The 25,198-nt window shown below is 49.0% G+C and overlaps 1 protein-coding gene and 1 pseudogene across 3 annotated transcripts; one reads left to right on the top strand and one right to left on the bottom strand.

The window, feature by feature from the left end:
• Positions 1 to 2,982: 2,982 nt before the first annotated feature.
• On the bottom strand, positions 2,983 to 18,692 carry SPNS1 (SPNS lysolipid transporter 1, lysophospholipid). Of its 3 annotated transcripts, none has more exons than XM_072119610.1 (13): positions 18,569 to 18,682; positions 9,198 to 9,463; positions 8,823 to 8,888; positions 8,553 to 8,689; positions 8,177 to 8,328; positions 7,852 to 7,918; positions 7,155 to 7,297; positions 6,928 to 7,080; positions 5,699 to 5,888; positions 5,534 to 5,599; positions 5,352 to 5,450; positions 5,086 to 5,257; positions 2,983 to 4,031 (listed from the first exon to the last, which is right to left on the bottom strand). In XM_072119610.1, the coding sequence occupies exons 2-13, from the start codon at positions 9,436 to 9,438 to the stop codon at positions 3,937 to 3,939; spliced, it is 1,581 nt and encodes a 526-aa protein (XP_071975711.1). In that variant the 5' UTR covers positions 9,439 to 9,463; positions 18,569 to 18,682; the 3' UTR covers positions 2,983 to 3,936. The 3 variants fall into 3 exon arrangements, with proteins under 3 accessions (XP_071975711.1, XP_071975712.1, XP_071975713.1); XM_072119611.1 differs by having other exon boundaries at positions 18,548 to 18,675; XM_072119612.1 differs by lacking the exon at positions 9,198 to 9,463 and having other exon boundaries at positions 18,569 to 18,692.
• A 249-nt stretch (positions 18,693 to 18,941) lies between these two features.
• Positions 18,942 to 21,461, top strand: LOC140075997 (E3 ubiquitin-protein ligase TRIM39-like; annotated as a pseudogene).
• The last annotated feature ends 3,737 nt before the right edge of the window (positions 21,462 to 25,198 follow it).

Below are 25,198 nucleotides of genomic sequence, written 5' to 3' on the forward strand. Positions count from 1 at the left end.
GGTCTTGCGTGATACATCGCCCAAGGTACCCCTGGAATTGCAGCTGTAAAGAGACCCAGAGTCCTCATAATGTCCCTTATGGTAGGGGATGGTTGTCTGTACAGTTTCTCCACAGAGGCTACTATCTTCACCACCTTGTCCTGAGGAAGGAAAGATTTCTGCTGAGTGGAATCTAATGTGATGCCGAGAAATACCTTTGATCTGGCCGGAGTAAGGGAGGACTTCTTCAGATTTACCATCCAGCCCAGGCGATGTAGAATCTTCATTACCACCCTTATCAAAATCTGTAATTTCTCTGCCGAACCTGCGATCAGGAGGAAGTCGTCTAGATATGGCACAAAGGTGCCCTGATATTTTCGTATGTAGGCTCCCACTTCCGATATTAGTTTTGTGAAAACTCTCGGTGCTATCGCCACTCCAAAGGGTAGAGCTCTGAATTGGAGGTGCTCTATCTTGCCGTCCATCATCACTGCCACTCTCAGGAATCTCTGACTGTCCGGATGAATAGGGACGTGGTAATATGCATCCGCTAAGTCTATGGAAGCCATAAAACAATCCTGAAAGAGCAGGTTTACGGTTGACCTTATCGATTCCATCTTGAATTTTTCCACTTGTAGGTAGCAGTTTAGTGGTTTTAAATTTATAATGGTCCGGAATGTGCCGTCCGTTTTTTTTATAAGGAACAGGGTTGAATAAAATCCTGTCCCTCGATCTTGCAGTGGCACCCGCCGAAGCACCTCCTTTCCCAGTAAGGATCTTACTTCGGTCTCCAGAGCCTGTTTCTCTGCTCTTCCGGCCACTGAGGTTATCTTGAAACGCTGTGGGGGAGGGGATAGAAAAAATAATTTTAGGCCATCTTGTATGATCCCCAAAATCCTGAGGCCGGGAAAACATGAATCCCTTAGACTTCCTAGAGGATCGCCACCCCTCTTTCTTGTCTCCGGATCTCTGAGGAGATCTAAATCGCCTTGAGGGGCGAAAAAACTTCCTCTCTTGAGGCCTTGTACTAGGAAAACCTCTCTTCCTGTCTGCTGCCTTCTCCAAGATGTTGTCTAGTGCAGACCCAAATAAGAATTCCCCCTCACAGGGAATACTATACAGATGACTCTTAGATGGAAGGTCTCCTATCCAGTTCTTCAGCCATAAGGCCCTTCTGGCAGAATTAGATAAGGCCACCGATCTAGCTGATAACCTTAAGGCGTCCACCGAAGCATCGGCTAAGAAAGCAGAGGCTTTCTGGGCAGTGGTAACTTCAGAAATAAGATGTGACCTGGACGCCCCGGTCTTAATCTTTTCCTCCAGCCGGGAAAGCCAAACAAAAAGAGACCTAGACACGCATGTAGCCGCGACATTGGGCTTGAATGCGCCTGCTGCTGCTTCCCAGGAGCGCCTCAGGAAACCATCTGCTTTTTTATCCATAGGATCTTTAAGCACACCTGAATCCTCCACTGGAAGCGCACTCTTCCTAGAGACTTTAGAAACGGCAACATCTACCTTAGGTGCCTTGTCCCAAATCTCTGTCTCCTTCTCTGGAAAGGGATACTTCCTCTTCATTGCTTTAGGAATGAAAACCTTTCTGTCCGACTTGCGCCATTCTGCCTGGATAAGGGAGGAAATATTGTCATGGATGGGAAAAACCTTTCTCTTCCTTTCTCCTAGACCCTGGAACATAACATCTGTTACAGAGCGTTCCTCCTTTTCATCCTCCAATTCCATAGTTGATCTTACTAATTTAACCAGGTGATCAATATCTTCTATAGGAAACAGGGGTCTGCCTGACTTGTCTTCCTCCTCTGACTCCCCCGAACTAGGGCTAGAATCTTCAAATTGCCTGGAAGTGCCCGGGGAATTTTCTGACCTGAGAGATCGCCTTATTTCCTGCACAGAACTACGCACCTCCTGCTGGATTAGCATACGCATGGATTCAAACAAGGTCGACTGATCTTGTGCTAACAGGCGCTGAACACACTGGTCACAGTTAGGTTTTAAATAAGAGTCAGGCAGATTATCTCCACAGATTCTACATGCACGATGCTTAGACTTTACAGTGGCTTTCCCCTTACGAGAGTCTTCCCTCTAAAACAAGAATCACATAAGACATCATCAGAACCAGTTTAAAGGCATGGTAAGGCCACACTCACCAATCAGCGGACCATCCCCCTACTCAAACTTTACCGTAGCGGTGTCCACCGACTCTCTAGTTCATTAGAACTCATCTTATCAGTGGTGAGGGTATAGCTCCGTTCCATCCACGACTGGAGCAACTCCTGTGGCTGGCTGTGGGTGCTAGAAACAACACACAGGACTCCTGTGTGGGATCTCCTTTCAAAACTCCCGCCTCTGACGTCACACTCCACGTGGACGCTGAGCGGCGCGCCACTTCCGGTCCCTACCGGAAGTGGAGTCGGCGCCATTTTCTCGAAGACCACTGCGGTGGGGGAGGAACCTGCGCTAAGCCGCCCTCCTACACGCGCCTCCCTCCAGGATCGGAGGCGCGCCGGAGCCCGTCTGCACCCACAGACTGCGCTGCACCTCGCAGCATTCACACACGCACCCCGCCGAGTGAGCACCCTCCGGTAAGCCTCGGCGGGGGATCTTGTGCAGCCACCTGGGGGTACCTGGGAATCCCATTCCCCCCTTACCGCGACTCCTTGAGCCTCACAGAGACTCACTGGATCCCCCGTCAGAGACAGGAAACCACTGAAGGAGATGGGGCGTACCGCACAATTTGAAGTCTGGGTTTCCTGTCCCTGGAGGCGGATCCCTCTCTCTGGTTGGGTGCTGTCGTGGTGAGAGGGGGAAAACTTATTATTCTCAAGGTCATAGCACGAAGACGCCTTCATGTTCATATCAATATCTCCAACACGACCTTAAAGAGAGTGAACATCACGTTGCTTGTACCATGGAGACTGGAGCCTCATGTGTACGTAAATCACAATACGGTAGACAACATACGCGCCTTTCTGCGCATAGACGGAAACATGAGCAAATTAAGATCAGCCTATCACAACCAAGCACAGTACTGGAGAGGCTCCTCCTCCTTGTACCCTGTGGTTAAGTAATAAATTAGAGACCATTAGGGTCTGTGATTCTTTATGTACACATAATATTATATTGTAATATCCAATGTGTGAGACTGACTCCTCACCGCTGCCATCTGTTCTCCTGATATCAATGACTCTTATATCACTGATTAATGGTTGAGAAAAGAATAAATCGGGCCAGAAGTTATTTATTGGTCAATGAGCAGAGCCCTGGGGTCTAGAATACTGGGTCTTATCCAGGAATATGGTTGAGGATCCATTTCTGTGTCTTCAGAACTTATTAACCCCCCATGAACCATCCTGAAGGGTCAAGCAGCTGTGACTGATGTTACCTGAGCCCCATCCATAGGCGGCCAATACAATATCAAACACCGACCCTCAGCGACCAGCTGGCACATACAACAGATAGCCCAGCAACACGAAGGGTTAAACACACAATCAGTGACTTCAGAGACAATGCAGAGTCTTCAAGGCCCACCACATATCACCCACCGCCCCTGCTGGACCCACATACTGACAGTACAGGAGAATACATTTTTGTACCCAAAACAACATCTGTATTTCCCATTAAAAAGTTGAACATTCAAAGTTTTTAAAAGTAAACATTAAAAAAATCCCAACGAGCGTCTTGTGGCGGTTAAGTCATTAAATAGAGGGAACCGTAAAATCCAGATAAGGTCCTGAGCTGTGTGCAAAATGAATGGATCAGCAGGGCGGAGGAGCTGAGAACATGGTGCCCGTCCTCACCCGGGATCACCCGCTGCCTGGTGCCACAAGATGAACACTAGAGCCTCCAGGTCCGGACAGTACCAGACAGCAGCACCTGTGACACCACCATCACTGGTACCAGGACTTTCGACGATTTTTCCCTTGTGACCACAGAGGGAGGAGTTTATATGAGGACGCTGGACACCGGGACCCGGGTGGATCTGCCACGTTTTGGGACCACAATTCCGTCTTCAATCTTCTCCTCCTCTGACACCAAACCTGGAAGTGAAGACGACATTGGTGATGGGCCTGGACACATGTATAGGGGTTGTCTTAGGTTTGAGTGTTATCCTTTATGAACAGGATACAAGACAAGATGTAGATGGGTTCAACCACAAGGATCAACATCAATCATGTGAACAGGGGCATATCCCTCAATGCATGGAGCAGAAGGCGGAGTATGTGCCTGGCCGCGCCACTTACTATTTTTGGTAATATCTTAGTGCTGTGCTCCAACATCTGACAGTCCCACAGATAATGGAAGGTGCTGCACCCCATGTAAAGGGAATCCACGATCAGTATCCATCACGATAAACCAGGGACATAAAATTATTCTAATGAGAGGGTATTACCAGAACTCCTCTGTGGTGTAGCTTCACAGACTGTTACACTCATCAGGTGCACTTCCCCCCTTCCAATGAGATTACAGCGGGGAGAGGGAAGAGGAAGGGGTGTGACAGTGGAACATCCTGTGAAACTACAGCGCGGAGGGGCTCTGGTAACACCTTCCAGAGCTCTTCTGTTCCATTAGCATCATTTTATCAGTTGATTTTAGAAGGGAAAAGGTCATGGATAACAAATATTACCACAGTCACGGTGCCTGGATGTATGAGAAAGGTGTCTCCGGTTTATCATAATGGATTTTGGCAGTAGATATCCGTTAATCTGCTACACCATCCATTAAGGAGAAAGGGACCCAAACCCCTTAGACTCCAGCCTTCGGACCCCCATGTTATACCCGATTCTGAGATAGGAGAGCATTTAAAACTTGGGACAACCCCTTAAAGCTTCCATTAGGGTGTAATTCAAATAAAACATTCATAATTTACCCTACCGCTCCAGTCACAACCAGAGCTGCATTCACAATGCTTCCTGTAGTCAGCAATGAGTCTAGTACAGGTGTAGGTGTGAATGTCAGGTGTGATCTATGTTATATTTATACGAGTCATAGCTCATGGAGCCCCTTGTCGCAGCGGTTGGATGAGTTGTTGGTCTGTTGCAGCCTTCTCCTCTGCGGACGGCACGCTCTCCATACCTATTCCCGTATACGCACCTTCCGATACCATTTCCGCCTTTTTCCGATCCTTTTCAATAAAGAGGGAAGTGGCCAAGAAGAAGCCTCCCCCCAGAGCGGCTACGAAAGCGCAGAGCATGAGCGCGTACTCCAGGCTGCGGAACGTCAGGACGGACGAGTCCGGCTTCCCTCTGCGGATCCCGTCAGATATCTGGGGATGGATACATACAATGGGTTACACTTTGCATATTTGGATGCATTATAAGTGGGGTTCAGTGAGAGGACCCCCCTGTTTCTGTACTCACCAGCCCGATGAGGTAGGGGCTCCCGGCATCTCCCAGCAGGTGGGACACCATGATCTGCATGGCCTCGGCTGTGGAGCGTCTGGTGGGAATCACCACGTACTGAAAGGAGAGGACACTGTCAGCTATGGGGGGACCTATGAGCATAGCACCTAGGGACTACCCTGCCCCTAAGGATCACTCACCAGGAGCATGTCCGCCACAATGGCCCAGTTCAGGGACAGAAGTGTCTCCCCGATAAAGATGAAAACCTGCAAGGAAGAAGAAACACCCTGAATGAGTCTGCGGGGGCAGCACAGGAGATGATCGGTCACTATGGATCAGTCGAGACTGGCCGGGCTCATACTCACGTAGGTGGCCACCAGACTGGTATCAGCGAAAACCAGCGCCAGGTACAGGAAAGGGGCGGAGCTCAGCATTCCACAAGCACAGACTATGGGGTCCGCGCGGGGGTTCACTTTGCGGTATCGCTTGCTGATCTCTACCCCGGCTCCAACTCCTAAGATGCCAGTGACTACGGTGATCAGCCCAAAGATCAAGCTGCAAGGGAAGGGGGGGGACACATAAACCAGTGCGGGGTCCCCAGGAGTGTTCATACAACAGGATAGACATGCCCTGCCCCCTACAAGATTGTGTCTGTGCTGAAGAGGCGGGATCTGTACATGAGAGCTCCACTGCAGGATCAACTAGTTACGTCTGCTCTAAAGGGACATGCTCTGGACATGTGCTCCACTGCAGGATCAACTACTTATGTGTGCCCTAAATGGATATTGCTCTATACATCTGCTCCACTGCAGGATCAGCTACTTATGTCTGCCCTAAAGGGACATGCTCTGTACATGTGCTCCACTGCAGGATCAACTAGTCATGTCTGTTCTAAAGGGACATGCTCTGTACATGTGCTCCACTGCAGGATCAGCTACTTATGTCTGCCCTAAAGGGACATGCTCTGTACATGTGCTCCACTGCAGGATCAACTAGTTATGTCTGTTCTAAAGAGACATGCTCTGTACATGTGCTCCACTGCAGGATCAACTAGTTATGTCTGTTCTAAAGGGATAGGCCCTGTACATGTTTCCCCTCGAGAAGTGATTGCAAAGGTCTGCTCTGGATGGATGGGATAAGTATATGAGCAATGCATCCCAAGCTGTACATGTTCTCCCCTGCAAATAGACAGCACACAGCTGCTCTGGAGGGATCTGTTACATGCATTTTCTCCCATACAAGATGATCTTTTCATGACGGCTCCAATCCTACAGGATCAACTAATAATGTCTGTTCTTAATGTCTGTACATGTGTCCCCTGCAGAATCGATGACTTGTGCATTTTCTGAAGGTCAAGTATCCAAGCATCATGTCCCATACAGAATTATTTGTTCTGAAGGGAGGGGTTCTGCTCATAGGATCCATTTCTGCATATCTGCCCCCAGCACACGTCTATTAGCTGCAGCCTCTGTATATGTATTGCCCTCCTAGTTGTAGATCACACCTGATGTCAAGGGAACAAGAATAACCCCTGCAGCAGGTCCCTGGCACCCCCCCCATAGTAAAGCGCAGGGCAGGTGTGCACAGTCCCTACCTGTCATCGTAGTTACATATAGGCGTCTCACATGGCTCAGTCTTGTACAGGACAATCCGCGCTCGCATCAGGTAAGAGGGAGCCCAGAGGGCGAGGGCTCCAGTCACAAACGCCACTGTTGTGAATCCAAGCGTAGAAAGCATGAAGCTCGGACTATGAGAGAGACAGGGACAGGTAAGTGACTGCACGTGGCAGGGGAACATATAGGACTACATGGAGACACCCACTTCTTCACCAACGCCTTCAGATCGGACACGTAAGTGGTGGAGCTCAGCGGTTTGTCCGTTTTCCTCTCTACAGCTCCTCTGGGAGGCTCCTTCACAATAAATCCCAGCAGCAGGATGGCAATGAGGCCCAGGCCTGGGGTCACCTGTCACAGGGAGGACGAAACAATCACATGTAAACCTTATACTTGTTATCCATGGCCTCCTGCCATCTAAAAATCAACTTTTATAATTATTCTAATGAGCCTGAAGGCTTCTGGGGGCGTTACCAGAGCCCCTTTGTACTGTAGTTTCACTGTGCAGGAGCACTTTCCCCATCTAACTGGGTGAGATTTCATCAGGCAGAAAGATGGGGAAGTGCTCCTGCACAGTGTAACAGCCTGTGAATCTACAGAATTAAGGGGTAACACCCCTAGGAGCCCTTCTGGTTCATTAGCATAATTATAAAAGTTGATTTTAGAAGGAGCAAATATAAGATTACCAGAGTCCCGGTGCCTATGATTCTATGTCTGGCGGATCTCTGCAGCTTTGTTACCTAGCACAGTGCCGTACGTTATACGGTGGCCATGCTTCGTATTGCAGCTTAACCTTAATTCACTTGAATGGGAATTATCAACTTCAAAACAGGTGATATTAATAATGACTGATACCAAATTCAGACCCCAAAAGTATTATAATAATGAAGAACCCCTGCACTCACCCGCAACGCCCAGTGCCAGTCTCCAGCGACGCTCGTCACCTTGGATCCTGCAATGTATCCGAGGCCACTGTAAAAGAATTATAGTCTCATTTACATACGCACAAATATTTCCTGCTCAGGAGTCTGGGAAAGCTGTGTGAGGAGCTGAGAGGACAGGGGAGCCCCAGATGGGACGTCACCAAGGACAATGTCCATCTCTTTCGCATACGGTTTGTTACAATATGTCAGTAAAATGTATCAGTCTACACCATTGACTTCACATAGAATTTACAAGACTAGATCCCATTGTTACAAACCCTCAGCGCTACAAGTTGTGGAGACTCACCAACCCACTGGAATGGCAAAGTAGAAGATGGACAACATGCGGCTGCGCTTGTCTGCCACAAAGAGGTCAGCGATGATGGTGGGGGCGATTGTGGAGTAACTGGCCTCTCCCACTCCGACCAATCCTCGTGTGAGGAGGAAGAGGGTAAAATGCTAGAGGAGAAGGGAAAGAAGAAAGTTATTAATCATCCTGTAACTTCTCCTAGAAGCAGTGCCACACCTGACTGCTGGCCACGTCCGGCATTGCAGCTCTGCTCCATTGTGGTAAATACGACTGAGGTGCAGTACCACCCATAACCTGTGGACAGTTGTGGAGCCGTTTCGGGGAGAATACAGTCACCCAGGACCCGCTAGTGTTCGTTACTTGGAGACGTTACCTCCTTGGGGATGAAGGAGCTGCACAGGGTGATGATGGACCAGAAGGAGATCCCGAAGCACATAATATATTTCCTGTTCCAGCGATCGCCCAGGTATCCGAACACGGGGGCCAGCAGCATGTAGCTGCAGATGAACACTGGAGGGCGAGAGGAGACGCTGCATTAGACCTGGAAACCATCAACACGTAGGCGGCTGTCTGATCTCAGCACCGCTCACCCCATCATCTTACCGCCTCATCTAGCCCCTCACCAGGGCGTCTTCCTCCTTACCTGTTTGCACCAATCCTGAGGAACTGTCCTTGATTTGGAAAGCGTGCTCCAGGTCCGGGAGGACTCCTGCAAAGAAGAAACCTCCATTACATAAGTTCAGCAGGGGCAGCATTAAAAGGGATGGTACCTACTGTATGGGCAAGTTAGAAGGTTCACTTTACAGCACAAAGAAAATAGTATGTAAACTAGAAAAGCCCTTTGAGTGATCCGGCCCTTTAAATATTTGGAAAATCTTATGTTGAGTAGAAAGATCTCAGGGCAGAGGACAAGTGATGGCTCTTATGATAAGAAGGTTTGCTTAGTGGCTACTGTGTTTGTTATTTGGAGGAGGAGAAGGGGGTTGCTGGATGATATGGTTCCCCTGCCCCCACCTACCGGCCACCGTGAAGCGATCCATGTAGTTGAGCAGGTTGATGTAGAAGAGGACCCCCACAATGGTGACGGAGCGTCTGTAGGAGATGCCGGTCAGGGAGTGCACGTCCCGCTCCTCGGAGCCGTCATCGTCGTCCACGTCCCCCACCACACGCGCGGGAGCCCCCGTAGCTTTTACCTCATCCACGTCATCTGCCTGGGTCAGGAAGGGGGTGGAGTCAGCGTGGTCGTGGCGGGACGCCATCTTGTCAGGACCCAGACTATAAATACTGGATACAACATGGAGATCAAGTTATAAAAGAGTAAACCCCAAAATCTGAGCAGATAGATAATACACCCCGAGATCTCACACACAGATCACCCTGATCCAATGCTACAGGAGACGGATCTGGAAACCATCAGAAAGCAGGTTCTGTACATGTACATATTCAGAGCTCGGGCCCAATGATGTCATTATTACATACTAATCATATCCCCTGTTACAGACGTGTTGTATGTGTTAGTACGACGCTGTGGTGTGTAATGTACCCAAACATACAGCAGGTCATGCACATGACATACCCCAAAACACCAGCTCCAGATGATGGAAGATGCGAGAGGTTACCAATGTCCGGCAATGGCAAAGAACCACACAATGTGACGCTGTGATCGGAGGAAAACAGTTTCATATCTTCCATATATAACGGTTACTGTCAGTGGGTCGATGTTACGTCCTGGTGTGCAGAATATTTCTATCAACATTGAAGGTCAAAAAAGTTTATTCATGTCCGGCTCTGGATGATAGGGGGGGGGGGGAATGTTTTATTAATGTTTTCAAGGATTCCTCCTCCACCAAATAAAGATAATGTAATCAATTAACCCTTTTTATAGGACCAGAGCCTGCAGACTGTAAGTTGTGTGGTTCCTCGGCTCTGGTGGACATTAGTGACCTCTCAGCGCTTCTCCCCAAACTGAGCTTGTCTCCGATTTACTTATGGCGATTACATCTACATGTGCGCAGGTCCATATCAAGAAGAGGACAATCCCCGGGTCACAGTCTCCTCTGCACGTTAGCTGTGAGTGCATTCACCAGCTGCTCTACTGTCCATTTACAGGCTCTACCACTAATCCCCATTGTAAGCAAGGTAGTTTCTTAACCTGAATAGTCCATGTATGTCCGCCTGTCCTGTATACTCAGATGTGTATAATACATTCTCCCTGTATACCCTGTGTAGGTAGTAGCTGCTCCCGGTATATGGCTATATCCTGTATACCCTGTGTGGGTAGTAACTACTCCCTGTATATAGCTATATCCTGTATACCCTGTGCGGGTAGTAGCTGCTCCCTGTATATAGCTATGTCCTGTATACCCTGTGTGGGTAGTAGCTGCTCCCTGTATATAGCTATGTCCTGTATACCCTGTGTAGGTAGTAGCTGCTCCCTGTATATAGCTATATCCTGTATACCCTGTGTGGGTAGTAGCTGCTCCCTGTATATAGCTATATCCTGTATACCCTGTGTGGGTAGTAACTACTCCCTGTATATAGCTATATCCTGTATACCCTGTGTGGGTAGTAACTACTCCCTGTATATAGCTATGTCCTGTATACCCTGTGTAGGTAGTAGCTGCTCCCTGTATATAGCTATATCCTGTATACCCTGTGTGGGTAGTAGCTGCTCCCTGTATATAGCTATATCCTGTATACCCTGTGTGGGTAGTAACTACTCCCTGTATATAGCTATATCCTGTATACCCTGTGTGGGTAGTAGCTGCTCCCTGTATATAGCTATGTCCTGTATACCCTGTGTAGGTAGTAGCTGCTCCCTGTATATAGCTATGTCCTGTATACCCTGTGTAGGTAGTAGCTGCTCCCTGTATATAGCTATGTCCTGTATACCCTGTGCGGGTAGTAGCTGCTCCCTGTATATAGCTATGTCCTGTATACCCTGTGTAGGTAGTAGCTGCTCCCTGTATATAGCTATGTCCTGTATACCCTGTGTGGGTAGTAGCTGCTCCCTGTATATAGCTATATCCTGTATACCCTGTGTGGGTAGTAACTACTCCCTGTATATAGCTATATCCTGTATACCCTGTGTGGGTAGTAGCTGCTCCCTGTATATAGCTATGTCCTGTATACCCTGTGTGGGTAGTAGCTGCTCCCTGTATATAGCTATATCCTGTATACCCTGTGTGGGTAGTAGCTGCTCCCTGTATATAGCTATATCCTGTATACCCTGTGTGGGTAGTAGCTGCTCCCTGTATATAGCTATGTCCTGTATACCCTGTGTGGGTAGTAGCTGCTCCCTGTATATAGCTATGTCCTGTATACCCTGTGTGGGTAGTAGCTGCTCCCTGTATATAGCTATATCCTGTATACCCTGTGTGGGTAGTAACTACTCCCTGTATATAGCTATATCCTGTATACCCTGTGTAGGTAGTAGCTGCTCCCTGTATATAGCTATGTCCTGTATACCCTGTGTGGGTAGTAGCTGCTCCCTGTATATAGCTATGTCCTGTATACCCTGTGTGGGTAGTAGCTGCTCCCTGTATATAGCTATGTCCTGTATACCCTGTGCAGGTAGTAGCTGCTCCCTGTATATAGCTATATCCTGTATACCCTGTGCGGGTAGTAGCTGCTCCCTGTATATAGCTATATCCTGTATACCCTGTGTAGGTAGTAGCTGCTCCCTGTATATAGCTATATCCTGTATACCCTGTGTGGGTAGTAGCTGCTCCCTGTATATAGCTATGTCCTGTATACCCTGTGTAGGTAGTAACTACTCCCTGTATATAGCTTTATCCTGTATACCCTGTGTAGGTAGTAGCTGCTCCCTGTATATAGCTATATCCTGTATACCCTGTGTAGGTAGTAGCTGCTCCCTGTATATAGCTATGTCCTGTATACCCTGTGTGGGTAGTAGCTGCTCCCTGTATATAGCTATATCCTGTATACCCTGTGTGGGTAGTAGCTGCTCCCTGTATATAGCTATATCCTGTATACCCTGTGTGGGTAGTAGCTGCTCCCTGTATATAGCTATATCCTGTATACCCTGTGTGGGTAGTAGCTGCTCCCTGTATATAGCTATGTCCTGTATACCCTGTGTGGGTAGTAGCTGCTCCCTGTATATAGCTATATCCTGTATACCCTGTGTGGGTAGTAGCTGCTCCCTGTATATAGCTATGTCCTGTATACCCTGTGTGGGTAGTAGCTGCTCCCTGTATATAGCTATGTCCTGTATACCCTGTGTAGGTAGTAACTGCTCCCTGTATATAGCTATGTCCTGTATACCCTGTGTGGGTAGTAGCTGCTCCCTGTATATAGCTATGTCCTGTATACCCTGTGTGGGTAGTAGCTGCTCCCTGTATATAGCTATGTCCTGTATACCCTGTGTAGGTAGTAGCTGCTCCCTGTATATAGCTATATCCTGTATACCCTGTGTGGGTAGTAGCTGCTCCCTGTATATAGCTATATCCTGTATACCCTGTGTGGGTAGTAACTACTCCCTGTATATAGCTATATCCTGTATACCCTGTGTGGGTAGTAACTACTCCCTGTATATAGCTATGTCCTGTATACCCTGTGTAGGTAGTAGCTGCTCCCTGTATATAGCTATATCCTGTATACCCTGTGTGGGTAGTAGCTGCTCCCTGTATATAGCTATATCCTGTATACCCTGTGTGGGTAGTAACTACTCCCTGTATATAGCTATATCCTGTATACCCTGTGTGGGTAGTAGCTGCTCCCTGTATATAGCTATGTCCTGTATACCCTGTGTAGGTAGTAGCTGCTCCCTGTATATAGCTATGTCCTGTATACCCTGTGTAGGTAGTAGCTGCTCCCTGTATATAGCTATGTCCTGTATACCCTGTGCGGGTAGTAGCTGCTCCCTGTATATAGCTATGTCCTGTATACCCTGTGTAGGTAGTAGCTGCTCCCTGTATATAGCTATGTCCTGTATACCCTGTGTGGGTAGTAGCTGCTCCCTGTATATAGCTATGTCCTGTATACCCTGTGTGGGTAGTAGCTGCTCCCTGTATATAGCTATGTCCTGTATACCCTGTGTGGGTAGTAGCTGCTCCCTGTATATAGCTATATCCTGTATACCCTGTGTGGGTAGTAACTACTCCCTGTATATAGCTATATCCTGTATACCCTGTGTAGGTAGTAGCTGCTCCCTGTATATAGCTATGTCCTGTATACCCTGTGTGGGTAGTAGCTGCTCCCTGTATATAGCTATGTCCTGTATACCCTGTGTGGGTAGTAGCTGCTCCCTGTATATAGCTATGTCCTGTATACCCTGTGCAGGTAGTAGCTGCTCCCTGTATATAGCTATATCCTGTATACCCTGTGCGGGTAGTAGCTGCTCCCTGTATATAGCTATATCCTGTATACCCTGTGTAGGTAGTAGCTGCTCCCTGTATATAGCTTTATCCTGTATACCCTGTGTAGGTAGTAGCTGCTCCCTGTATATAGCTATATCCTGTATACCCTGTGTGGGTAGTAGCTGCTCCCTGTATATAGCTATGTCCTGTATACCCTGTGTGGGTAGTAGCTGCTCCCTGTATATAGCTATGTCCTGTATACCCTGTGTAGGTAGTAACTGCTCCCTGTATATAGCTATGTCCTGTATACCCTGTGTGGGTAGTAGCTGCTCCCTGTATATAGCTATGTCCTGTATACCCTGTGTGGGTAGTAGCTGCTCCCTGTATATAGCTATGTCCTGTATACCCTGTGTGGGTAGTAGCTGCTCCCTGTATATAGCTATGTCCTGTATACCCTGTGTAGGTAGTAACTGCTCCCTGTATATAGCTATGTCCTGTATACCCTGTGTGGGTAGTAGCTGCTCCCTGTATATAGCTATGTCCTGTATACCCTGTGTGGGTAGTAGCTGCTCCCTGTATATAGCTATGTCCTGTATACCCTGTGTGGGTAGTAGCTGCTCCCTGTATATAGCTATGTCCTGTATACCCTGTGTAGGTAGTAGCTGCTCCCTGTATATAGCTATGTCCTGTATACCCTGTGTGGGTAGTAGCTGCTCCCTGTATATAGCTATGTCCTGTATACCCTGTGTGGGTAGTAGCTGCTCCCTGTATATAGCTATGTCCTGTATACCCTGTGTGGGTAGTAGCTGCTCCCTGTATATAGCTATGTCCTGTATACCCTGTGTAGGTAGTAGCTGCTCCCTGTATATAGCTATGTCCTGTATACCCTGTGTGGGTAGTAGCTGCTCCCTGTATATAGCTATGTCCTGTATACCCTGTGTAGGTAGTAACTGCTCCCTGTATATAGCTATGTCCTGTATACCCTGTGTGGGTAGTAGCTGCTCCCTGTATATAGCTATGTCCTGTATACCCTGTGTGGGTAGTAGCTGCTCCCTGTATATAGCTATGTCCTGTATACCCTGTGTGGGTAGTAGCTGCTCCCTGTATATAGCTATGTCCTGTATACCCTGTGTAGGTAGTAGCTGCTCCCTGTATATAGCTATGTCCTGTATACCCTGTGTGGGTAGTAGCTGCTCCCTGTATATAGCTATGTCCTGTATACCCTGTGTGGGTAGTAGCTGCTCCCTGTATATAGCTATGTCCTGTATACCCTGTGTAGGTAGTAGCTGCTCCCTGTATATAGCTATGTCCTGTATACCCTGTGTAGGTAGTAGCTGCTCCCTGTATATAGCTATGTCCTGTATACCCTGTGTAGGTAGTAGCTGCTCCCTGTATATAGCTATGTCCTGTATACCCTGTGTAGGTAGTAGCTGCTCCCTGTATATAGCTATGTCCTGTATACCCTGTGTGGGTAGTAGCTGCTCCCTGTATATAGCTATGTCCTGTATACCCTGTGTAGGTAGTAGCTGCTCCCTGTATATAGCTATGTCCTGTATACCCTGTGTAGGTAGTAACTGCTCCCTGTATATAGCTATGTCCTGTATACCCTGTGTAGGTAGTAACTACTCCCTGTATATAGCTATATCCTGTATACCCTGTGTGGGTAGTAGCTGCTCCCTGTATATAGCTATGTCCTGTATACCCTGTGTGGGTAGTAGCTGCTCCCTGTATATAGCTATGTCCTGTATACCCTGTGTGGGTAGTAGCTGCTCCCTGTATATAGCTATGTCCTGTATACCCTGTGTAGGTAGTAGCTGCTCCCTGTATATAGCTATGTCCTGTATACCCTGTGTAGGTAGTAGCTGCTCCCTGTATATAGCTATGTCCTGTATACCCTGTGTAGGTAGTAACTGCTCCCTGTATATAGCTATGTCCTGTATACCCTGTGTAGGTAGTAGCTGCTCCCTGTATATAGCTATGTCCTGTATACCCTGTGTGGGTAGTAGCTGCTCCCTGTATATAGCTATGTCCTGTATACCCTGTGTGGGTAGTAGCTGCTCCCTGTATATAGCTATGTCCTGTATACCCTGTGTGGGTAGTAGCTGCTCCCTGTATATAGCTATATCCTGTATACCCTGTGTGGGTAGTAGCTGCTCCCTGTATATAGCTATGTCCTGTATACCCTGTGTAGGTAGTAGCTGCTCCCTGTATATAGCTATGTCCTGTATACCCTGTGTAGGTAGTAGCTGCTCCCTGTATATAGCTATATCCTGTATACCCTGTGTGGGTAGTAGCTGCTCCCTGTATATATCTGTGCCATTGATACTCACTCAGAATCTTTTCGGTAATCACTGTCCCCCATCTCCTCTCGCTCCGGTCCTAACCCGACTACTAACCATTATAATCACAACCTCAGGAGCGCCCTGGATGAGGTGGCGCCTCCCTCAGTCCCAACATTTCAACTTTGGCACACGCCCCAATCCCGTTTCCTCCGGCAGGGCTCCAGGATTGCCGAACGTCTGTGGAGAAAATCGCGCACTTCTACTGACTTTCTACACTTCAAATTCTTGCTTAGAACTTATACCTCTGCCCTTCAGCTCATCATCTGTCACTGATCTCACATCCTCTCTCCCTAACTACCCCAGAAGCCTCTCCCATACTCTGCACTCCTTACTAACACCAAAGGTGCAGCCACCGCTCACAGACCTCGGGGCTGACCATCCGGCCCCTACTTTATAGAGAAAATCGACTGTATAATTTCCCAATCCCCTTCCCTCTGGTGCCTTACCTTGTTCACTCTCTTCCTTTGAGTCGCTCACAGAGGAAGAAGTGTCCAGGCTCCTTTCCTCTGCTCTCCCCCCGTCCCCTGGCCCCACTACCTGCATCAGTGACCCCGTCCCCTGGCCCCACTACCTGCATCAGTGACCCCGTCCCCTGGCCCCACTACCTGCATCAGTGACCCCGTCCCCTGGCCCCACTACCTGCATCAGTGACCCCGTCCCCTGGCCCCACTACCTGCATCAGTGACCCCGTCCCCTGGCCCCACTACCTGCATCAGTGACCCCGTCCCCTGGCCCCACTACCTGCATCAGTGACCCCGTCCCCTGGCCCCACTACCTGCATCAGTGACCCCGTCCCCTGGCCCCACTACCTGCATCAGTGACCCCGTCCCCTGGCCCCACTACCTGCATCAGTGACCCCGTCCCCTGGCCCCACTACCTGCATCAGTGACCCCGTCCCCTGGCCCCACTACCTGCATCAGTGACCCCGTCCCCTGGCCCCACTACCTGCATCAGTGACCCCGTCCCCTGGCCCCACTACCTGCATCAGTGACCCCGTCCCCTGGCCCCACTACCTGCATCAGTGACCCCGTCCCCTGGCCCCACTACCTGCATCAGTGACCCCGTCCCCTGGCCCCACTACCTGCATCAGTGACCCCGTCCCCTGGCCCCACTACCTGCATCAGTGACCCCGTCCCCTGGCCCCACTACCTGCATCAGTGACCCCGTCCCCTGGCCCCACTACCTGCATCAGTGACCCCGTCCCCTGGCCCCACTACCTGCATCAGTGACCCCGTCCCCTGGCCCCACTACCTGCATCAGTGACCCCGTCCCCTGGCCCCACTACCTGCATCAGTGACCCCGTCCCCTGGCGCCACTACCTGCATCAGTGACCCCGTCCCCTGGCCCCACTACCTGCATCAGTGACCCCGTCCCCTGGCCCCACTACCTGCATCAGTGACCCCGTCCCCTGGCCCCACTACCTGCATCAGTGACCCCGTCCCCTGGCCCCACTACCTGCATCAGTGACCCCGTCCCCTGGCCCCACTACCTGCATCAGTGACCCCGTCCCCTGGCCCCACTACCTGCATCAGTGACCCCGTCCCCTGGCCCCACTACCTGCATCAGTGACCCCGTCCCCTGGCCCCACTACCTGCATCAGTGACCCCGTCCCCTGGCCCCACTACCTGCATCAGTGACCCCGTCCCCTGGCCCCACTACCTGCATCAGTGACCCCGTCCCCTGGCCCCACTACCTGCATCAGTGACCCCGTCCCCTGGCCCCACTACCTGCATCAGTGACCCCGTCCCCTGGCCCCACTACCTGCATCAGTGACCCCGTCCCCTGGCCCCACTACCTGCATCAGTGACCCCGTCCCCTGGCCCCACTACCTGCATCAGTGACCCCGTCCCCTGGCCCCACTACCTGCATCAGTGACCCCGTCCCCTGGCCCCACTACCTGCATCAGTGACCCCGTCCCCTGGCCCCACTACCTGCATCAGTGACCCCGTCCCCTGGCCCCACTACCTGCATCAGTGACCCCGTCCCCTGGCCCCACTACCTGCATCAGTGACCCCGTCCCCTGGCCCCACTACCTGCATCAGTGACCCCGTCCCCTGGCCCCACTACCTGCATCAGTGACCCCGTCCCCTGGCCCCACTACCTGCATCAGTGACCCCGTCCCCTGGCCCCACTACCTGCATCAGTGACCCCGTCCCCTGGCCCCACTACCTGCATCAGTGACCCCATCCCCTCACATCTGGTATAGTCACTCTCCCCAGCAGTCACTTCTCACCTCACTAACATCTTCAACCTCTCTCTCTCTTCTGGGGTCGTCCCCTCTTCTTTCAAGATGTTTCCCCATTGCTAAAAAAAACCTTCCCTGGACCCGTCCAATGCTGCCATCTACCGAGCAGTCTCTTACCTCCCTGTCATCTCCTAACTCCTGGAACGCCTGGTCTATTCTCTATAACCCGCCCTGTCTCTATAACTCCCTCCTTGATCACCTAAACTTTTATTTTTACTATTTTTCAGGCCCCCCTCGGGTGGTTTAATGCTAGGCTGATTGATGTTACCATATACTGCCATACTACACTGTCTTATTGTGTCATCTGTATACGATTAGGAAGATATTTATATATATGTTTTCTTTCGCTCAAGTTATACAATAAAAATGCTATTCTATGAACAGAATTCTGTTATTGTGTACCCCAGCAGCAGCGGCTCCCCCAGTTATTGTTATACCCACCCCTGCCCCGGTACACACGCACCTCCCAGGCGGCAGCACTCACCGGCACCGGCCTCCGCTCTGTCGTTATCGTCTCGCCATTTCAGGAACAACAAGTCATGTGACCGCAATCTCGACCACATGACCCAGAACTGGGGCGAGACTGACGTCATTGTACGGAAGCCGGCGGAGGGTCAGGTGACTGATAAGGGGGTGGGCCTATGGAGCCGCGGTCACATGGTGTACTCTCCAGTCCGCCCCTTGCGCGGTGACGTGTGGGGCACGTACAGGCAGGAGGCGGGGACAACAGTATTGTAGCTGCGGTGGCGGGAATACTGAGGCGGGTATTATGCGCAGTGCAAGGAGCAGTGTGTGAGGGGAGAGGCTGCAGCCAATCAGGGCGCGAATACTCATCCTGCCGGGTACAGCTCAGCCTCTGATTGGCTGCACTTATCCCTTGTTGATGTGACGTCAGCACCACAGCCTTATAAATAGCCACATAGGGGGAGATTTACCACAGCTTCCAAGCAGTTTAACGCTGTCTCTACCAGTGTCGCTCGCTAAAGGAGCTATTGCTGACGTAACCCTGCCTCTTAGCAGATTACTGCGCCTCCTTAATGATCTGGTTAAATGTGGGGGACTGTCGGGACTGAGGCCCCCTGTTATATATTTAATATGGAGCCAGAAGAGCCGACTCTTAGTGAGCGGAGCCCGCAAACTTATGTTTGATGGTTATTAAACAAAAGTAAGACAGGTTGGACCACGAGCATTGGCGTATGATAGTTTTGGCACTGCACGGACCAGCTTCCTGCCATGAGTAGCCTCCTGGGGTATGGGACATCCATTACCAGGGGATTTCTCTCTTTCTTTCCCTGGTCCATGGAGGCCACATTAGCTGAAGTGGGTCTTCCCGGAACCTCTAGAGGACAGGAAGTATTTTTTCTGATCTGACCACTGTGTGTTTTTCCCTAGGGAGGGAACCACCAGTTCCGTATCCATAGGGTGGTCTCATTTGTGCTGAGAGGGCAAGGAAAGGGCAGGTAGAGCTAGGTCAGTGAGGTAGACAGAGTCTACATACAGACATGGGTCGGTGTAGGCGTCACAGATGCAGTAACAGGTCGTAAAAACTATGCAACAGCCACACATCCCGCCATGGTGATTGTGTTATGTGGAAGTCATCATCTCTACTGTATTCCTTTTAGAATGGCGTCCACTGAGCTGAGAGAAGAGCTGGACTGCTCTATGTGCCTGAGCCTCTATACTGATCCCGTATCCCTGAGATGTGGTCACAACTTCTGCCGCTCATGTATTGTCAGTGCACCATCCAGGCCTGGAGAAGAAAAGGAGTTTGGATAATATAGTAGAACCTCTCCTATATACTCAGCCTGGTATGGAGGAGACCAGAGTCTTCTATACTTACTGTATAAAGTCTCCTGTGAGGTCCTGTCTGCAGTGTGAGATCTCTCTCTGTGATGATCACCTGACAGCCCACAACAAGTCAGTCAATCATATATTAACAGATCCCACCAACTGCTTCGGGAACAAAAAATGTCCCTTCCACAAGAAGGATCTGGAATATTACTGTCCTCGGGATGCATCTTGTCTGTGTGCGTCCTGCTGTCTGGTTGGTGAACATGGGGGACATCAAGTGGAACTTCTAGAAGAAGTTTCTAAGAGAAAAAAAGATAGAACTGAGGGAATATCTGGATAGGCTTAACATACAAAAAGGATGAAATTCAGACAAGAGTCCATAATCTGCTCGATCATAAGGGTAAGATCCAGGAGAAAGCCTCCGATAAGAAGAAGAACATCAGTAAGATATTTAAGAACATTAAGCAGCAACTGGAAATGGCAGAAAAGAAAACGGTGAGCGAGATCTCCAGGCAGGAGGAGAAGATTGTGTCCCAGATATCTGATCAGATCAAGGAGTTGGAAATACAGTAGGACGAGCTGTGCAGGAAGATCCGTGACATAGAGGAGATGTGTCGTGTCACCGACCCAATTAGACTCCTACAAGAAAGTGACATTACGGGATGTGGTGAAAAGACCAGCAGGGTTTCATATTCCTGACATATTGCTGGATGTGGACACTGCTCACACACAAGGGAAGTTATCAGAAGATCTGAAAACTGCATCTGACTCAAACCATGAACTGAACCGACCAGAATCACCAGGAAGGTTTCTGACTTACCCCCAGGTACTGAGCAGATGTGGTCTCTCCTCAGGAAGACATTACTGGGGGGTGAAGTGGAACCAGAAAGGGACACGCGTCATCGGAGTGTCCTATCCCAGTATAGAGAGGGAAGGACCACAGTCTGGCATTGGATTTAATAATAAATCTTGGTGTTTGAGCATGTATAATAGACTGTGCAAAGTATTTCATGATGCAGTCAACTCAATCCTCAATGTAAAGCCAAAGTGTCCAGTATTTGGAGTCTTCTTAGACTACGAGGCCGGGCGTCTGTCCTTCTATGAGCTGTGTGACCCCATCAGCCTTTTGTACACCTTCACCGCGTCATTCACTGAACCCCTACATGCTATATTCTTCGTCTGGGATGGAGCCTCCACCGCCATACCAAGCTGAAGCCAGGGAAGTCCAGATACATATATACAGAGATCTCAGTTGACCCAAATGAGAAATAGTTGTATACAGAGAACCTTTTTTTGTGTGGTCAGGTTGTATGTTTTTGATAGTTTTTTTATAGTTTTTGTGATGATAATTAGGCTGCTGGACCTGTAGAGTGAAGTTGATCTCTCTTCCATGCGGAGGTGTAGTGAGGAGGAGGCAGATAACAGCAGGCCATGCAGTTTCACTAGAAGTTCAGGAAGGCCGGTGTCAGCTAAAAAACAAGTTCTGTTACTGATTATCTAATTTTAAAGCAGGAGGAGACTCCGATAAACAACGTTCTGAGTACCACAGCTGAAGCCAAGTGCTATGGGGGTTGTGGATATATCGGCAAAGTCTGTGTAAGACGATCAAAGTTGTATTAGTTCTGTTGTGTTTTTACCTTTCTGTTTCAACATTATAAAATTAGAAGAAGTTGATCTCGTTGACTTTTGTGTCGCCTGGTGTTTTTGTGTCAGGTCTCGAGTTACTTTTGTTTTCAACTTCTGCATTCGAGAAGTTTAGATGAAGCCTCTGCGTGTCTGAGATTGAGTGTGGATAAATGTTCAGCTTCTATGGAGTGATAAGCTGCTGCTATTGTATGTATCCAGAGTAAGGCGCCCTGCACGCAACAGAACCTTAGGCCATGTATAGCGGAGTAATGTCAGATTGTGTTATCACCAAACGCCACTCGTGTCAACAGAAAAAGACAAACTTGGACCAGAATAGGATCAGCTCTTTCTTGGGCCGTCGGCTGGAATCCATGGCAGAGGGCATGAGCCCATAGAAGAATATCTATAAATAAAATAAAACAACATCTCCATTTCATGTTTTTGTGTGTGAGGCCTTGAAGTAAGAGAGCTGCCAGCCGGGAAGCATCATAGATTGTAGATGATCACTTTTAGGGTGCAGCCATATGGTTAGTTTTTCAGATGCAGTTGTGGATCATAATGGGTGAGGACTTATCATGAAGAAGTGCTGCTCCTCCCCTATTTCACTCCACTCCTGGTTTGAGCATCAAAAACTCCATCTGAAAAACTGAACGTGTGGATGCACCCTTATATGACCGTTTTGGAATGGACACTAAATTCACACAGAATTCTCATGGGGCACTTTTACTAAGAGCAGTGTGGTGTGTACTATGTGCAGGGGGTGTACTATGTGCAGGAGGTGTACTATATGCAGGGGGTGTACTATGTGCAGGGGGTGTACTATGTGCAGTGTGTGTACTATGTGCATGGTGTGTACTATGTACAGGGTGTACTATGTGCAGGGTGTGTACAATGTGCAGGGGGTGTGTACAATGTACAGGGGGTGTACTATGTGCAGGGGGTGTACTATGTGCAGGGTGTGTGTACTATGTGCAGGGAGTGTGTACAATGTGCAGGGAGTGTGTACAATGTGCAGGGGGTGTGTACAATGTGCAGGGGGTGTGTACAATGTGCAGGGGGTGTGTACTATGTGCAGGGGGTGTGTACTATGTGCAGGGGGTGTACTATGTGCAGTTGCCTGTGTAGTGTGCAGGGGCTTCAGGATTTGTGGCACCTGTTCTGCATGAATCTGGCGCCCCCTGCACTGCTCCAACAGAGGGCACCACTTTTTTTGGGTGCACCTTTAGCATGGATTGTGTGACACACCTCTTCCGGACGTTGCATGATAGATATGGCACAGGGTCCGACTGAGCAGCGGAACGGCCATGACGAAATTTGTGTCGTGACTCCAAATGTAACTTTTTACAGCCAACATCATCATACATCGTCCTCGAGATCGCTTTACACCCAATGTAACGACTAGCAGCTGCCCGTGTGCTCCGAGGGCTATCACACCGACGTCATCTCAGAAGATCTTATTGATGAAGATCAAAGACAATTGGTGAAATTGTCACAAAGATTGTGAGCTCTTGTTATAATTGTAAGGTCCTTTAAAACCATCTGCTTCGAAAGGACCTCACGTGGCATCATCGTGTGATATTTTGTATTATCGAAAGTCATGGAAGAAGAAAAATGTATTTTAAGGACGTAGAAGTCAACTGAAGACAAACCAAAGTGACGTAAGAGAATAATGAACAATCTGGTCGGTGCTTCGGAGGTTGGATGTGTGAGGACTCGCAACATTGTTGATTTATCTTCGTGTTGGTGATATTGTCTTTACACAATGGTCATCACATCTGTTCTCTGTCTTATTCATCGACTCGAGCAGAAGGCGTAAAAGATACTTGCCCCCCCCCCACACACACACAGGAGCCCCTTATCTCTTCACCAGACCTGGTCATAAATTGCTGGATCGCAGCGAAACCGGGAGCTATAAATACAGATGTACAACCCGGGAGCCGTCACACACCATGAGGCGAAGAAGAGGGCAGATGGCGACATCACCGGCGAAGAAGGGGCACGCGGAGTGGCATCAGTGGGAGGTAAATTATATCGGAGGAGATTTTACCGCAAATTATTTCTCTGTTTTTAGATAAAATTAGACAAGTCCAGATGTGACCACAGACATATAACCACATGGTGATGCGGGATGAGTCCGCTCTACCCTCCTCATAGTCGACCTTTTAACATTTTCGATGCCATAAGTGATGCTGATTGCAGTATACAAAGGTTTGTCGTGAATTACTATTGAAGAATTTTGGATTATGGGGAGTCAAAGAGGGGAGAAGATAATGGGGCACATTTACTAAGGGTCCGAATCGCGTTTTTCCACTGGGTTTTCCCGAATTTTACAGTTTTGCACCGAATTGCCCCGGGTTTTTGGCGGATTGTGTCGCATTGGCGCTGGCTTGCATGCGACGAAAAAAAGGGGGGGGGGGTGGAAAACCCGACGGATTCAGAAAAATCGCGCTATTTAAAAAAAAATATGTCGCTTGGCACACACTTACATGCACCAGGGAGAGGATGGTGAACTCTGGCGGACCTCGGTGAAGCAGCGACACCTGGCGGACATCGGGCGCACGACCTTAGTGAATCGTCGGAAGACCCGTAGTTTGTTTAGGTAGTTGTGTGAGGACTTGTTACTTTGTAGTTAGGTAACATTTTGTAATATCGCCTATTTTTTATGAAAAGCTTTGATAAAGACTTATGAGATAAAATTGAAAAATTAACATCACAATTTGACACCCATATTTTTTTTTTTTTTACAAGCCGCAGGTTAAGATTGGTGCGAGTTTTGGGTGCACCTGACTTTCTCACTATTTCATCTCTGGTACTTTATAACTCTCCGGCAGCTCCTGACTGTGACCGGCTGTCTGCTCTGTCTGCTGTATATCTGGATCTGTTACGAAAGCTTCCACTTCCACGTCTCCCACGCCTATGCCCACCTCGGTTACCCCAGCGCCCAGCATGCGGTGGGACAGAGGTATCTGAGAGGTAATATTAGGACAACACATTTCTTGTTACTTACTGGGGTATCACAATGACAACTGGAGCGTGGCAAAAGCAGTTGTCTATAGCAACCAGTTAGATTTCTGCGCTGAGGTCTGTGGGCTGACTCGCTCCAACGGAAAACGGAATCTACCAATGTTTCATCCATAACATCTGCCCCGGACTGCGGTGGTTCTGGTTCCCTGGTCGTAGACCCATGTGCAGGAGGCTTGAGTGATATTTGACCCCATTGTTTTCTTGTGTACACAGGAGTCGGTGTCCGGCAGGATTTGGCGATGGCTTACTACTGGATGAGGTAAGTGACCACAGCACCTACCTGGGAACATTGTCAAGAGCAGAGTTAAAAGAAATCTCCCATCGAAATCCATCATAATAAACCAGGGACACCAGGAGACTGTGGTTATCATCTTAAATTTGATATCCATGGCCTCCTTCCTTCTAAAATCAACTTAAAATTATTCTAATGAGCCTGAGGAGTTACCCTAGCCTCTCTGTGATCTGGCTTCACAGGCTGTTACACTGTCCTGCTGGAAGTGCCCACTACACAAAGGAGCAGGGGGTGAGGGTGAGGCAGTTAAATCACAGAGGTGGTAGGCGGTAGGCTTATTTGCATAATTTTAACAGTTGATTTTAGAAGGAAGGAGGCCAATTGTAATAAGCAGGATCGGCTCCAGAGTTCAGTAGACCTCTGGGTGACAGAGCCCCAGAG

This window comes from Engystomops pustulosus, chromosome 8 (assembly GCF_040894005.1).
Source record: "Engystomops pustulosus chromosome 8, aEngPut4.maternal, whole genome shotgun sequence".
Lineage (NCBI taxonomy): Eukaryota > Metazoa > Chordata > Amphibia > Anura > Leptodactylidae > Engystomops > Engystomops pustulosus.